Source organism: Rhinopithecus roxellana, chromosome 10 (assembly GCF_007565055.1).
Source record: "Rhinopithecus roxellana isolate Shanxi Qingling chromosome 10, ASM756505v1, whole genome shotgun sequence".
Classification (NCBI taxonomy): domain Eukaryota; kingdom Metazoa; phylum Chordata; class Mammalia; order Primates; family Cercopithecidae; genus Rhinopithecus; species Rhinopithecus roxellana.
The window spans coordinates 138585119-138602390 of record NC_044558.1 but is presented as its reverse complement, the minus strand read 5'-3'; the positions used below and the strand labels follow the sequence as shown (position 1 = coordinate 138602390).

Sequence of the window (17272 nt, the reverse complement as noted above, 5' to 3'; positions counted from 1 at the left end):
GTTACATTTATTTATGAAGTGCAAAGATAATAGCTCTGTTACAGAGCTACTGTGAGAACTGAATGAGATGGTATGTGGAAGGTATAACACATAGTTATCATTCGCACTAGCCTTACATTGTCCTTTGATAACAGTGTTATGCTATTATAATAGGTCATGATTTTGAAGATGGTAACAACGTTCCTTTTTACATGGGGTAGAAATCTGCAACTAATAAATGTGAATGAATACCTAAGAAACAGGGCAATATGGGGCGAGATCAATGGCTGGGCTAGACTGTGGGAGAACATGCTATTGCTGTCATGTAACTCACCTCAGAGATTAAGGTGTGTAGTGAAAAAAGCATAAAGAAAAGACCTGAAGACCTTGATTCCAGTCTTTTCCCCTCTCCACCCCTCTTACCCCATTTACTCGCTTGGTGAAATAAGGCAAAATGCATATTTTCTCTTTGCTTTGTTTTCCTTCCGTCTAAAATTGGAGTAACAAAAATATCCCCGTTTATTGCTTTGTATTGAAGATAAAAAGTATGTGAAAGCTTTTCGTAAACTGCAAAACATTATCCTGTAGAAATGGAGTTGTTTTTAGGTTTGATTCTTAACCTAGTTGGGTCATCCAGTAACGATTATCCCATATGCAAATCTATTTAAGTTTTTTTCAAACAGACTCCCACTATTACCCACTTCACAGGAAAAAGTATCTTAAAAAACCCCACTAGATAAATATTATTTATTCCCTTATGTCATGTGATGATTAAAGGTGCACATGGAGGAGTTTCATCCTCTTTTCAGTGTAAAACTGTGGTTCTCAAATAGGCACAGATCTGAACCAAAGGGATACACTAGTATCATTTAAAAAATATTATTAAATATTCAGTATTTTCTTCCAGGTGGTAGATGCAAGGGCTGGACCCAGTCTAAAGACTACATTGAAACCAAAGAAAGTGAAAACTCTATCTGGGAACAGGATAAAAAGCAACCAGATCAGTAAACTGCAGACGGAATTTAAACGTCATAGTAAGTTTGATATTACAACATTAGTACTTAATAATTGTTTTGTTATTTTTGGCTGGGGGTGGTGTATGGCATGTGTGGATCATTTTTTCCTTTATTGCTTTTCATAAAGAGCACTGGAAGGCAATGTTGACTTGGTAGAGATGTTACCTTATTTCTGTGAAATCTTGGCACTGTTTCTGATTTTGATGTCTTAAGAGAGTATTTCTACTAGCTAACCACTTCATATTGTACTGAGACCACTCTGATGTCTTTATTGACATCTTAATTTTCTAGGAGGTGCATTTCTAGCTCGTTTACTTGATTTTTATCCATAAGGAAATCGAGTCCTGCAGATGTGCAAGAAGGTACGTAAATAATTAGGGGACAATCTGAGACCAAAGCTCAGGTTTTCTGGAAAGTAACTTTAGAAATCATAACTCACATTTTGAAATACAGCAAACCTCAGGGCTTGCTTTCAGGTTTAAGGGGCAGTGTGTGTTGTGTTGATAGAATAAGAAAGGAATGTCTAATTAATGTCAGGTCACATGCTATTATTGGAAGTTTTGGGGGATTGTTGTAGTGGCACGTCTGTATTTTGGAATTTAGATTTTAGATTTTGAAAAGGAAATACACTGCATATAATGTTATTGTCTAATAAATATCTCTATTACCGTTGGGGTTTGAAGGAGCATTATTGAACCAAACACATTAGTATTTTTACAGCAAAAAGTAGCAGTATTCACATTTAGTGGAATACATAGATGGTACATAGGCTAGTTAGGTTTGTTTGCTTGTAATCGTAGTGTAGGTCATGTCAGATTTTGTGGCCAAATAGGTTAGGAATACACTTTGTGTTTCCAGAGCTTTCTCAGAATTGCGGCTAGGGGTTGTGGACCTGTATTGTAGCTCTCAGTACTTTATAAAAATCTATAGGGCCCTGTTAGAGAAAACATTATCAATCAAGACAAATGGTTATCATGCTTATTTTAGAATAATGGGAAAAGACATTTAAGTTTAGTGACGGTAAAGTGAGGAGTGCAGGAGAATTCACATTTTTTGAGCATTTTGGTATACTAAGCACTTTACATTTGTAATGATCTCACTTATTTCTATTTTAGAGCTCAGAATAGGAAGCACAAAGGGGTAATTTAAACTTGCTCTGGGCCACTTAATCAGTGGTAGAGATGTAGTAATACATTTAGGTAATATAAATGTGTATATGTATTTTAATTATACATTTCCCTTTCCTAACCAGCTCTCAACCCCCCATCTCCCTAAAGATTTAACTCTACCTTCCTTTCTCACTAGATGTTTTATTTTATTTTATTTATTTATTTTTTTGAAACAGGGTCTTGCTCTGTCACCCAGGCTGGAGTACAGTGGTATGATCTTGGATCACTGCAGCCTCCGTCTCTTGGGTACAAGCAATTTTTGTGCATCAGCTTCCTGAGTAGCTGGGACTACAGACATGCACCACCATGCCTGGCTAATTTTTTGTATTTTTAGTAGAGTTGGGGTTTTGCCATGTTGCCCAGGCTGGTCTCAAACTTGGTTCAAGCAATCCACCCACCTTGGCTTCCCAAAAGTGCTGGGATTACATGCATGAACCATCACACCCGGTCCTCACTAGATGTTTTAATGAACATTTGGGAAACATTAATTTTCTTTTATCACTTGAAGGCGGAGGAACTGATTATTCATATGTATATTCTTAGCCCTTTCCCTTAATTATAGGGAAAGTGATATCTCACTTTTGCCTTACTTAAGGGAATATATTCAGTGTAATTTTAGATTTTTATTGTGAAACTGTGCTGTGTAGTAGTTGGAGACTGAAAATAAATTCCTTTGATAATAAGGTGTGTAGATTGTGGAGGCTCAAACTGAAACAGGGTGTTCACCAGGTACATTATAAATTGCTAGCACCTTTGTGCATTGAAGCAGTTGGGAGACGTGCATTTTTATATATCACCCACTAAATGGTCTGCGCTTCTGGTTATGTGTTTGCTTCTGTGCATCCTGCACATACCTGGCCTGTATTCTCTTATCTTTCGTTCTTTTTTTTTTTTTTGAGATGGAGTCTTATTCTGTCACCCAGGCTGGAGTGCAGTGGCACTATCTCAGCTCACTGCAACTTCCGCCTCCTGGGTTCAAGTGATTGTTCTGCCTCAGCCTCCTGAGTAGCTGGGATTACAGGCACCTGCCAGCATGCCCAGCTAATTTTTGTATTTTTAGTAGGTACAGGGTTTTGCCATGTTGGCCATGTTGGTCTTGAACTCCTGACCTCAGGTGATCTCTCCTGCTTGGCCTCCCAAAGTCCTGGGATTACAGGCATGAGCCACTGTGCCCAGCCCTGTATTCTCTTTTCGAGACATTTTGTGGTGTACTGGAAAGGCATTGGACCTAGAGTTGTAGATCTGGATTTGAATTTTGGCTCTTCTCACTAGCAAATGTGTGATTCTGGAGTCACTTGACGTTTAACCGTAATTTTCTAATCAGAGAACTGGGGATAATCAAGTAAAAAATGGCTTTGTAAAACAAAATAAACTCCTCTATAAATGTTAGCTATTCTTTTTGTGTCATCCTTTCCAAAATCTGCAGTGATTTCTGCTTGCTGTAAAATATAGTTGAGAATTCCTAGAAAGTGTTTGAAGGTCCTATTTTTGTTTGAATTGAGTCAGTTCCTGGAATGTGTTTGGCTTCCATAACTTTGCCCGTTGACTTTGCCTGTTGTCCCTACCGACTTGATGCCATCTAATCACTCCTTGGTGCTTTCCAAATCCTACGTAATTTTTAAGATTTACAATTGCAGTTTGGGCCGGGCGTGGAGGCTCACTCTGTAATCCCAGCACTTTGGGAGGTCAAGGCAGGAGGATCACCTGAGGTCGGGAGTTCAAGACCAGCCTGACCAACATGGAGAAACCCCGTGTCTATTAAAAATACAATATTAGCTGGGCTTGGTGGTGCATGCCTGTAATCCCAGCTATTGGGGAGGCTGAGGCAGGAGAATTGCTTGAACGCGGGAGCAGAGGTTGTGGTGAGCCGAGATCACGTCATTGCACTATAGCCTGGGCAACAAGAGTGAAACTCCGTCTCCCAAAACAAAACAAAACAAAAAATGTTCAGATAATTGAAATTTCAAATAGTTTAAAGATATTAAGTACTTCCTAGGGGAGTGAGTTTTCCTCAGCAGCATAGAGGTGTCTGTTGATGTTAGTTATTTAGGAAGTCTTAAACATCCCACTAGACTCATTCTTTTAAAGCCTGCTACTCTTGAGGATTTTGTTTGTTTGCTAAGTTAACATATTAAAAATACTAAGGGTGCTTTCTTTGTTTTAGATACCTAATTTTATGCTGTTTTATGTAAATATTTGTTAATATAAAATATTTGTGGGCTCTATTCAGAAAATGTTTTCTTGACTGGGTGTGGTGGCTCACACCTGTAATCCCAGCACTTTGGGAGGCCAGGAGTTCAAGACCAGCCTGGCGAACATGGTGAAATCCTGTCTACTAAAAATACAAAAAAATTAGTTGGGTGTGGTGGTGCATACCTGTAGTTGTAGCTACTCAAAAGGCTGAGGCATGAAAATCTAAGAGGTGGAGGCTGCAGTGAGCTGAGATCGTGCCACTGCACTCCTGCCTGGGCGACAGAGTGAGACTGTGCTTTAAACAAACAAACAAAAACAAAAACATTTTCTTGGCTAGGTGTGGTGACTCATGCCTGTAATCCCAGCACTTTGGGAGGCTGAGGTGGGAGGACTGCTTAAGGCTAGGAGTTCGAGACCAGTCTGGGCAAATAATGAGACCTTGTCTCTACTCAAAATTAAAAAAATAACCAGCCGAGTATGGTGGTGTGTGCCTGTAGCCCCAGTTACTCAGGAGACTGAGACAGGAGGATTGCTTGAGCTCAGGAGGTTGAGGCTGCAGCAAGCTGTGGTCATGCCACTGCACTCCAGCCTGGGTGACAGAGTGAGATCCGGTCTCAAGGAAAACCAAAAGATAAAAATTTAAAAAAAAACCAAAATTTTCTTTAGTCTGTTTTTTTCCATGCAGCATAAAACATAGGATTTGATGTCTTATAAATATTTAATAAGTACTTGATTGGTTATCTGAATTGAAGGATTGCTCTGTCCATGTGTCCTGGGATGGGCAAGGTGTATGGTAGGCCCCACCTGTGTTTATGAGGTTTATGATACTGCTTTTGCTGTGACCTGGCAGTACAACAGCCTTATAGCACAATGACTGTTAACCAAGAAACTTATTTTCTGACTTGTACATTTATATGACATCTTCTTCATGTAAACAGGCAAAGTATTAAATCAGCGTTAGCTCTGCATTTAATGAACTGCTTTTATTCCTTATTAAATCAGGATCTTTTGTTTTCCCTTTATAGGTACAATGTCATTATTCTTTGGCTGCTTTCAAGATTTTTCTCTTGGGTTAGTTTATAGAGGTTTAATTATAATGTGTTTTGGCATGGATTTCTTTGGGTTTATTCTGTTTGGGCTTTGGTCAGCTTCTTGAATCTTAGGTTTATGTCTCACCAAATTTGACAAGTTTTCAGCCACTATATTTGAGTACTTTTTCGCCTCTGTTCTCTTTTTCCTCTCCCTCTCGGACTGCACTGACATGAATGTAGATGTGTGTTTGACTAAGCCCCACAGGTTTCTCATGCTCTGTTCATTTGTTTTCTGTGTCGTTCATACTGGGTAATTTCTGTTGTTCTTTCTTCCAGTTCACTGTTTGTTTTCTGCCTCCCCTCCGTGTTGTTCAGCCCATCCACTGTGGTTTTTATTTTCTTTATTGTATTTTTTTCAGTTACAAATTTTCCATTTATTTTTTCCTTATACTTTTCTATCTTATTTTTACTGAGGCTTCCTGTTTCTTTGCCAAGGCTGTGTTTTCGTTTATTTCAAACATGTTCATAATTGCTCACTGAAGCATTTTTGTCGTGGCTGCTTTAAAATCTTGGTCAGATAATTCTGATGTCTTTGTCATCTTAATGTTGGCCTTTTCATTTAGTTTGAGATCTTCCTGATTCTTGAACTGATGTAATTTTTCTATTGAAACCTGGACATTTTTAGATTATGTTGTGAGACTCTGGGTCTTATTTAACCCTTCTGTTTTAACTGGCTCTTTTGACACCCCTCAGAGCAGGGAAAGAGGGAGGGGCATAACCACCCTGTTACCGCCAGGTGTTAGAATTCCGGTTTCTCTCTCATCCTCCGTTGACCTCTGAGATTGCGGGGAGGGGGAGGCTCCTTGTTACTACTGGGTGTCAGGAGAGTTCAAGCTCCCACTTGGTGAGGGTGGCCTTGTAGTTAGTGGGCCATAACGAAAATCCTGACTTAACTAGGCTTCCTCTGACACCACCCTGGTGTAGGTGTCGGGGTGCTTCCTAAGTCTTGTGAGGGTGGAAATGTAGGCTCTTCACCTCAGCCTCTGCTGGGGTTAGGAAAGGTGTCCACAGTTTTTTCCGTGGGTTTGGCTGGAACAGAAAGGTTATTGTCTAGAAACGTTTTCTGTCTGGCTAGGCTGCCCTTTTCCTAGTTCTTTGCTAGAGAGATCAGGCTTTAACTGGGGTTTTGGATTTTTGTTTTGTTGTTGTTTTGGTTGTCTGTACCCATTGGCATTTCTGGGTGGCTACTGTGTCACTTCCAAAGCTGGAGATTATGAGGCAAAAGGAAAATCCAGAAAAACTAAGGAACCTACCACCATGGCTTGCCTTGGGTCTTGAGCTCCCTAGATGGTCATCACCTTTTGGAGTCTTAGGTTTGTTTTATATATAATATCCTGGGATTTTAGTTGTATAAGCAGGAGGAATAGGAAAGGGTATGTCTATTCCATCTTCTTCACTTTTAAAAAAAACATGTTAGTCTGAATATCTTCAAATACCAATAGTGCATAGAAAATAAACTTTTTTTACTTTTTCTTTTTTACCAACTGATTCACAGTGTCTTATGCTGAGGTTTAGTTGCAATTACATGTAATGAAATTGAAAATTTTATTTTTTCTTTTAATCTTTATTGCAGATTCTGATGCTCACAGTACCACCTCAAGTGCCTCCCCAGCTCAATCTCCTTGTTACAGTAACCAGTCAGATGATGGCTCAGATACAGAGATGGCTTCTGGTTCTAACAGAACACCAGTTTTTTCCTTTTTAGATCTCACATACTGGAAAAGGTAAAAGAAACAGAAAATATCTCTCTAACCAGCAAACCATCTTAATTACAGGCAGTGTTTTTCTACTTCCTTAGCAATTAAATGGCATTTGGCAAACAGTTGGTAACACACGATTGCAGTGGATTAAGCAGGAATTGAGCAAAGAAGTAGGATTTTGTATGTTCTTCCTATTAAAAGTTATTTAAAATAAAAATCACATCAAGGTACCTACATTTCCTATTGCTAGATAAGTGGAGTAGAAAGACAATATGCAGTGGAGAGAATCAGTGAAACTAAAAGTTGGTCCTTCAAAAAGACGTGACCAAAAAAGTACTAGAGATAAAGTGGATCAGGAAAAGGAGATGATACACATAAGCAATTTTCGGAAAGATAAAAGAGACTTAGGTATAGATAAAGCAGACATTTAAAAAATAATAGGATATTATAGACAACTTTATGCCAATAAATTTGAACATACAGGTGAAGTGGGTACAGTACTAGAAAAAATACATCTTGTGAAAGCTGTCTCAAGAAAAAGTGAAAAACCGAGATAATCTCATAATAAATTGATTCAGGCCAGGCGTGGTGGCTCACACCTATAATCCTAGCATTTTGGGAGGCCAAGGTGAGGGGATTGCTTGAGTCTAGGATGTTAGGGTTGCAGTAAGCTATTACTGCACCACTGCACTCCAGCCTAGTGACAAAGCAAGACTCTATTTCAAAAAAGAAAAAAAAAAAAGCCACAATATGCAAGCTGTACTAAACATTCAGGAACAGATGATTGGGGCCTATGCACTGGCTTTTCCAGACTGTGGATAAAATAGGGCATAGGCCCCAAGCATTTTTAAGGCTGATATAAATTTGATACTAAAACAATACATCATCAGCCACTAGGGTTATTCTAGGTATGTAAGATTGGTTTTTGAACATGAAAAGATCAACTAACATAATTTACCACATTGACAGTTTCTTTCTTTCTTTCTTTTTTTTTGAGATGGAGTTTTGCTCTTGTTGCCCAGGCTGGAGTGCAATGGCATGATTTCGACTCACTGCAACCTCTGCCTCCCGGGTTCAAGCGATTCTCCTGCCTCAGCCTCCCGAGTAACTGGGCTTACAGGCACATGCCACCATACCTGGCTAAATTTTGTATTTTTAGTAGAAAAGGGGTTTCATTGTTGGTCAGGCTGGTGTCGAACTCCTTACCTTAGGTGATCCACCCGTCTCAGCCTCCCAAAGTGTTGGGATTACAGGCATGAGCCACCGTGCCCAGCCCACATTGATAGTTTCTAAAGAAAGGTGTTGTCATCTTAGTGGTGCAGAGAAGGAGTTTGACAAATTTGAACTTTCCTTTAAGGTTTAAAACAAAACTTTTAGCAAAATAGGAATAGAAGGAAACTTTTTTACTTAGACAACAGGAATCTTACAAAAAGTACAAAAGTACGTAATACATAACTGTGATAAAATGAAAGCATTTTCTCTATGATCAGGAACAAATCAAGAGTGTTGACTATCACCATTTCTATTCAGCATTTTACAGAAGGTTCTAACCAATACAATATTGGTAGTAGCAGTGATAGTGGTAGTACCAGTAGTAGTAAACGCTTTAGAACAGTGCCTAGCACATAGTATGAGTACTTTATAGATGGTTTAAATATATGCATTTATTTAATCTTTTTTTTTTTTTTTTTTGAGAGTTTCACTCTGTAGCCCAGACTGGAGTACAGTGGTGTTATTTTGGCTCACTGCAATATCTGCCTCCTGGGTTCAAGCGATTCTCTCATTTCAGCCACCCAAATAGCTGGGTCTACAGGCATGCACCACCATGCCTGGCTAACTTTTGTATTTTAGTAAAGATGGGTTTCGCCATATTGGCCAGGCTGGTCTTGAACTTCTGGCCTCAAGTGATCTGCCTGCCTTGGCCTCCCAAAGTGCTGGGATTACAGGTGTGAGATACTGCACCTGGCCTTACTTAGTATTTACAACAGTTCTGTGAAGCATTATGTGAAAACAGAGGTACAAAGAGGAAGTACTTTGTTTAAGGTTACACAATAAGTAGAGCAGGATTTAAATCTAGGCCGTTTGGCATTAGAATGATACATTTTACCCTAGTGTTAGGAAATATAAAATAACGTAGTAGTAAAATATCAGAAACCCTTTGGAGGAGTTATGTAAAAATCATACAATATTGTTGAAGAACATTCATATATGTGTGTGTGTGTGTGTGTGTGTATATGTGTGTGTGTATATATATGTGTGTGTGTGTGTGTGTGTGTGTGTGTGTGTGTGTATATATATAGAGAGAGAGAGAGAGAGAGAGAGTGTGTGTGTCTCGCTCTGTCACCCTAGGCTGGAAGTGCAGTGGTGCGATCTTGGCTCACTGCAACCTCCACCTCCTGGGTTCAAGCGGTTTTCCTGTCTCAGCCTCCAGAGTAGCTGGGATTACAGGCGTGTACCACCACACCCTGCTGATTTTTGTATTTTTAGTAGAGATGAGGTTTCACCATGTTGGCCAGGCTGATAGTGAACTCCTGACCTCAGGTGATCTGTCTGTCTTGGCCTCCCAAAGTGCTGGGATTACAGGCATGAACCACCGCGCCTGGCCATGGAATAACATTTAAAGACACCTAAATAAATTGAGAGGTATAGCACATTCATAGATATTATTAAACTGACTGTTAGGGAGATGATCACTTTGTAGATTCAGGGTAATTGCAGTCAAAACCCCAACATATTTATGGAACTTGACAAACTAATTTATAATTTATATAGAAAAGCAAAGGGCCCAAAATAGGCATCTTCAGAAGAAAAAGAAAGATGTGGATAAACTTTCCCTAACAGAAATCGAGACATTATAAAGCCATGGTAATTAATGTGTTTTGGGACTAGGAATAGAAAAATAAACCAGTGGAATAGTATAGAGAGCCTGGAAACAAGCCCACATATGTATATAGCACTTGTTATGTGATACATGATGTGGGGGTGATTGATGGGCAAAAATGGTCTGTTCAATATGTGTTGCTAGGATATTAAAAACAACATGGTTATTCATGTGAAAAAATTGGGCTTGGTTCCCTACCTCACACCATAGACAAACACCAATTACAGATGCATTAAAGTAGAAAATAGAATATGACTTTTGAGTGGAAAAGGATTTTTTATGACAAAGTACTAAGCATTTAAAAAATCTTCCAGGTTTGATTACATTATAATTATGAACTTAAATTCATCAAATAACACCATAAAGAAAGTGAAATGATATCCAGCACATGTATCTGACAAAGGGTTAGTATCTGGAATATATAGACAACTACAATGGAAGAAAAAGATAAATCAACAGAAAAATGGACACACTTAGAAAGGAATCATGAAATAACTCATTAAATGATAATGTGTTCAAACTTTTTGAAAATCAAGGAAATAAAAATTAAAATTTCAGTGAGATAACATTTTACACTCATTAGGTTGGTGAAAAAACTAAAATAAAAAATCTATTACCAAATGTTGGAGAGAGGATATGGAATGATGAGAACACTGTCAGTTATAGGTGTAAATAGTTATAACCATGTAGATAAATGGCCATTTTTGAGTAAAGTTGAAGATGTTCCCATTCCTAAATGCTAGCAATATAAACTAGTAAAAACTTTAGAATGTATCCACTGATTTATATATTAAAATACGAGTAGCTAAATAAAACTGTGTTATATATTCACAGGGTAGAATATTATACATAAGTCAAAACGAAATAAAGCTCTATAACAGTATGTATGGATCTCAATTAATGTTGACCAAAACACTGCAGAATACATTGTGATTCTGTGTGTGTGTGTGTGTGTAGTGGATAACTGTGCAGTATGATTAGAGATGCCAACATATGGTGAAACCGTAAGTATAAAGAAAAGGGAGTGATAAACCTAAAATTAAGTGGGGAGAGGATGAGATGAGGTGGGATGGGACTGGGGAGGGGCCCGCAGGGGGCTTCATAGGAAATGATATTCTTTCCCTTAGAATATGTGGTCTGTGGGCATTCGTATTGTGTTGTCATTTTTGATGCCTTTGCTAACACACACACTTTTTTTTTTGAGACAGAGTTTTGCTCTGTCTCCCAGGCTGGAGTGCAGTTGTGTGATTTCAGCTCACTGCAACCTCTGCCTCCTGGGTTCAAGTGATTCTCCTGCCTCAGTCTCTCAAGTAGCTGGGACTATAGGCACGTGCCACCACGCCTGGCTAATTTTTGCATTTTTGGTAGAGGTGGAGTTTTGCAGTGCCTGCCAGGCTGGTCTCAAAGTCCTGACTTCAAGTTATCTGCCCACCTCAGCCTCCCAAACTGCTGGGATTACAGGTGTGAGCCACCGCACCCGGCCCACACATGTATTTTTATCTAGTCAGTATTTAATTAAAAATTACCACGCAAGCACTTAGGAGTTGATAAAGAAAAAAAAAATTAAATATATAAAAAAATTGCTAGCTGCATCAACCTGTTTATGGTGGCTGATATTTTTTTCAAGAGTTATATATTAAAATAAGACTAGCTAAATAAAACTGTGTTATATAGAACATCAGGGGCAGCCTTTGAAACTGACTGCTGTCTCTCAAAATGCCATCTTCCTCAATATTTGAGAAGATTCCAGTGTGGCCTTTAAGGGACCTGGGTAATTCCCCTTCTCTAGCTAACTGGGGTTACTCTAGGAGCACTTTCACTTGGAATATGCAAGATTGTAGAAGCACAACTGTTTGGTTATATTTCAGCAGTTATAATAGTAGATTTCTTTTGTATTCCTATTTTTCTTCTTTATTAATGTATCTTGTTCTCCATTTTTTTCTTTTAGACAGAAGATATGTTGTGGGATCATCTATAAAGGCCGTTTTGGGGAAGTCCTCATTGACACACATCTCTTCAAGCCTTGCTGCAGCAATAAGAAAGCAGCTGCCGAGAAGCCAGCGGAGCAGGGGCCAGAGCCCCTGCCTATCTCCACTCAGGAGTGGTGACTGAGGTTTTTATGTAGAAGGGGAACAAAAAAAAAAAAAAATCTAAATTTTGAAAAGACCACAAAGCAACAAACTGACCCTCTGTTTTTTTGTTTTTTGTTTTTTTTTGTTTTTTTTTTTTTTTTTTGGAGATGGAGTTTTGGTCTTGTTGCCTAGGCTGGAGTGCAGTGGCGTCATCTTGGCTCACTGCAACTTCCACCTCCCGGGTTCAAGTGATTTTCCTGCCTCAGCCTCCCAAGTAACTGGGTTTATAGGTGCCCACTACCAGACCCAGCTAATTTTTTAGTTTTTGTAGAGATGGGGTTTCACCACGTTGGCCAGGCTGGTCTCAAATGACCCTCCTATTTTTAACTTGGATATCTGCTATTCTGCCAAAAGACAATTTCTAGAGTAGATTTGAATGGGTTGATTTCCCCCAGTCCCACAAACTCTGAAGCCAGTGTCTAGCTTACTAAAAAAAGAGTTGTACATAATATTTAAGATGCTGAGTATTTCATAGGAAAGCTGAATGCTGCTGTAAAGTGCTCTTTAAGTCTTTTTTTTTTTAATCCCCTTCTAATGAATGAAACTAGGGGAATTTCAGGGGACAGAGATGGGATTTGTTGTATGATAAACTGTATGTAGTTTTTAGTCTTTCTGTATTGAGAAGCAGTGGTTGGGGCATTTTTTAAGATGGCTGGCTACTCTTGTTTTCCCTCACGATAATAAATTTGTCATAACTCAGTAACATGGACTTGCCCCTAGAGGTAGGTGTTGGTAATTCTGAAATATTAAGGTCTTGCCAAGCTTCTGATGATTCAAACCTGTACTACTGATTATTAAGCAGGACAGACTGAGCTTTCTGTTGCAAATACCTTGGAGGAGAAAGTAATTTCTAAATGTACAGAGAGGTAACTTGACTATATATGTTGCATCCTGTGCCTCCCTTCATATTAATATTTGATAAAGATTTTAATTTATGTAAAACTTCTAAAGCAGAATCAAAAGCTCCTCTTTGGGAAATGGCAAGTCTTTAGGACAGGCGAGACCCTGTATGAATAGTACCAAAGCATTACCGCATGGTAGAGAGCACACTCTATTAAAAATGTTAAGCTATCTGAAAAATAAAATGTGCAAGTCTTCAGGATGGCACAAAACAAAGGTTAATGCTTCTTGGGGCACATTTCTTAGAGGGCTTGCCGAGTGTGTAAATATAATTGACTTTTGTTTGTGTTACATGACTTTGATGACCATTGAAAATCTGCACAATTCAGTTTCAGCTCTGGATTACTTCCGTTGACCTTTGTGAAGGTTTTTATCTGTGTAGAATGGGTGTTTGACTTGTTTTAGCCTATTTTTTATTTTCTTTCACTCTGTATTAAAAGTAAAATTTACTAAAAGAAAAGAGGTTTGTGTTCATGTTAAATGGTTTTGGTTTGGCTTCTTTTAGTCAGGCTTTCTGAATATTGAGATATCCTGAACTTAGCACTCTTCAATCTTAAGATCCCCATGAAAAGCCTCTCACTGGAACCCAAACCACAGTGTGCTCTTACTGCCTCTTTTCTGAATAGTCAGCAAAAGCATCGCCAGTTCAGTCTTTTCAGAATGAGGGAGAAGCATTTGCCTGCCTTGTCATAACAAGACTCAGTGCTTATTTTTTAAACTGCATTTTAAAAATTGGGTAGTATAATAATAACAAGGAGTAAGCCACCTTTTATAGGCACCCTGTAGTTTTATAGTTCTTAATCTAAACCATTTTATAATTCATTCTTTTGGAAAAAACCTACATGCTACAAGCCACCATATGCACAGACTATACAGTGAGTTGAGTTGGCTTTCCCACAGTCTTTGAGGCGAATTACAAAAGTCCAGCCATTATCATCCTCCTGAGTTATTTTGAAATGATTTTTTTTGTACATTTTGGCTGCAGTATTGGTGGTAGAATATACTATAATATGGATCATCTCTACTTCTGTATTTATTTATTTATTACTAGACCTCAACCACAGTCTTCTTTTTCCCCTTCCACCTCTCTTTGCCTGTAGGATGTACTGTATGTAGTCATGCACTTTGTATTAATATATTAGAAATCTACAGATCTGTTTTGTACTTTTTATACTGTTGGATACTTATAATCAAAACTTTTACTAGGGTATTGAATAAATCTAGTCTTATTAGAAAATAAAAGGAGCTGTTTTGTGGCTTTGTTTGACAGGTCTTCAGTAAGAATAATGTTTTTGGCCTTCACATATACTCAGTTTAAGTGCTTAGTATTAATAACAAGCCATGAAGGGAATAAATTCCTCTGTACTGAGACATAGACTTTCGAATAAAAGACATTTTAACTGATGTGCACAATTATTAATCTAGTGGATAAGATGGATTTAAAAGGAAGAACAAAATGTTCCCAGTACTTTTTACTGTCTGTGGTTTTATTACTGTCTATGGGCATAGTGGGAAACATAGTTGAGACTTTAGGGAAACTATAAAAGTTGGAAGGGTAGTGGCATCAGGGGTTCTCAAGTTTCTAGCTCTGCTCTTTGTTAGTCATTTGAGTTAAATAATTAATGGGAATATTTACTTCACAGGATTATGAGGAATCCTAAGAGGTGTAATCCATATCAAACTTTTAGAAACCAGTTGTTTTATTACCTGGGAAAGGTAATAAAGGGCCAGACTTTTTATACTACTGTTAGTATTTAAATTTGCTTTGGGATAGTCTGGATGATTTGGCTGCCACCTAGTACAGTTGCTATGAAATTAACAATGTAACTAAGGAAGTTGACAGTACCTGTATTAATCTATTGCTATGTCCTAAATTACCACAAATTTAGTGGCTTAAAACAAATGCGTCTCAGTTTCTGTCTGAGCATGGTGTAGATAGGTCCTTTAGAAAGCTCCTGGTCTCATCTGCATTCTCACCTGGTGGTTGGGGAAGAGCTCATTCAGCCTCACTCGGCTGGCAGAATTCAGTTCTTGCCACTGCAGGACTGAGTGCCCAGACCTCACTGGTTGTCAGCTGGAGGCTCCCCCTCAGTTCCTTGCCAGCTGGGTGCTCCCTGCGTGGCCTTGCTGCTGACTGGACCACTGACATGATTACTATCACTACCACCAAGTGTCGAGAGCCAAGCTGCCAGCAAGAGGGGTCTTCACAGGTCCTGCCCATATCCAAGGGGGAGAGGCTCATGTAAAGGACTGGACACCAAAAGGTGGGGGTGGGGCTAATGGGAAGGCACCTAGAGTTTGTCACAGCATTTTTTTTTTAAACTGAATCTCTTTAAATTGGTCCTCTTGCCCTACAATGCAAATGCTTTGTGTAGCAAGTAAAAAGAAAAATGGCTCTCACAATATGAAAAACCCTGGCTGGGCACTGTGGCTTATGCCTGTAATCCCAGCACTTTGGGAGGCCCAGGCAGGTGGATCACTTGAGGTCAGGAGTTCAAGTCCAGCCTGGCCAACATGGGGAAACCCCGTCTCTACTAAAAACAAAATTAACCAGTCATGGTAGCGTGCGCGTGTGGTCCCAGCCACTCTAGAGGTCGAGTCAGGAGAATTGCTTTTCAGAATTGCTTTTCAGAACCTGGGAGGTAGAGGTTGCAGTGAGCCCAGGTCAGGCCACTGCACGCCAGTCTGGGTGACAGAGTGAGACTCCATCTCCAAAGAAAAAAAAGAAAGGAAAAGACCTACTGTGGGGCCAGGCACTTTTAAACATTGTTTAAGTAACCCTGCAAAGTAAAAAAAGTCTATTTACAGGTAAGTGGAGGTGCCAGGCGGTCATGTAACTTGAATGAAAGAATCTGCTTTTCTTATTTGAAAGCCTTTGTTCTCCAAACCGTCCCCTGTCTGCTATAGTAATGCTGTCCTAACCCTCATTGGAAACTATTCCTGGGTCTCTTGCCTCCATTCTTTCTGAAGGCTGAAATGAGGGGCAAGTTTAACTTTTGCAGATAAGTTGATCTATAACTTAATCAAATTTTGTTTTTTAATTTTCGTAATGTTCAAAGTACATATTATCTGTCTTTTTGTGGAGAAAACTGCTGGAGGCTTAGTGAAACGATATCTTAAAACAATTCATCAAGGTAGCTGCTCTGCAGTGAACAAATAGAAGGTACCCTGGGAGCCTCTTCTATTCAACGTCCCTAGAACAGTTTCCTAGTGCCCTAGATTTAGCATTGCAGTGGCCAGGCAATCATTTTTGTGTGATGTTCAGTGAACTCGGAAGGGAGGAGAAAGCCAAATTGGATCAAAGATAGATAATTTCACAGGCTCATGTTCTCAAAGAAAGGGATCTGTGGGTTCTGTCTAACAATTTATCAAGCTGTGGAGTTTGGTTACTCATTGTACTCATGAGAATGCCTTAGGTATCAAATACCTTACACCCTGGTTAGAAACTGCTTGTTATTGTATGTTGACTAGGGAATCTTAGACAAACTCAGTTGCAAGCTTTAGTGTAAAAGAACTTAGTCATTCAGTTTAGAGAGAGACAAAAGATTTTTTTTTTGCCAAAGTCTGCTCTTTGTCTGAAAGGGGAAAATGATTTATTCTGTTTTACAGCATTTATTCTCTAAACTTCTATGGCTTATATTGGCTGAACTGTGTCTCTGGGTATTGGCCTTTTTTGTTTTTGACAGTCTTGCTCTTGTCGCCCAGGCTGGAGTACAATGGCGTGATCTCATCTCACTGCAACCTCCGCCTCCTGGGTTCAAGCGATCCTTCTGCCTCAGCCTCCTGAGTAGCTAGGATTACAGGTGCCCGCCACCATGCCCAGCTAATTTTATATTTTTAGTAGAGATGGGGTTTCACCATGTCGGCCAGGCTGGTCTTGAACTTCTAACCTCAGGTGACCCACCTGCTTTGGCCTCCCAAAGTGCTGAGATTACAGACGTGAGCCACCACGCCCAGCCGGTATTGGCTTTTTGCAAATAAAAGAGAAAGATTGTTTTTGCTTACGTTTATGTGTAAATCTCAAAATAATTAAAACTAAAAAAACTCAAATTATTTAGTAAGTTCCTGGTAGAGTTAAAATAGAAACCTGAACAATTATACTGTTGTCCCCCCCCCCCCCCCCTTTTTTTTTGAGACAGAGACTCACTGTGTAGCCCAGGCTGGAGTGCAGTGGCGCAATCTCAGCTCACTGCAACCTCTGCCTCCTGGGT

General features: G+C 39.2%; 1 protein-coding gene across 6 annotated transcripts in view; it reads left to right on the top strand.

The window, feature by feature from the left end:
• Nucleotides 1-14465, top strand: part of SINHCAF (SIN3-HDAC complex associated factor) — a 44999-nt gene extending 30534 nt beyond the window's left edge. For 5 of the 6 annotated variants that reach the window (XM_030939212.1, XM_030939213.1, XM_030939214.1 and 2 more), the window contains 3 exons: nucleotides 887-1013; nucleotides 7022-7172; nucleotides 11978-14465. In XM_030939212.1, coding sequence (XP_030795072.1) covers nucleotides 887-1013; nucleotides 7022-7172; nucleotides 11978-12137 — 438 coding nt within the window. In that variant the 3' untranslated portion in view covers nucleotides 12138-14465. The remainder of the gene's footprint in view (nucleotides 1-886; nucleotides 1014-7021; nucleotides 7173-11977) is intronic. The other variant, XM_030939215.1, reaches the window with a different exon arrangement.
• The last annotated feature ends 2807 nt before the right edge of the window (nucleotides 14466-17272 follow it).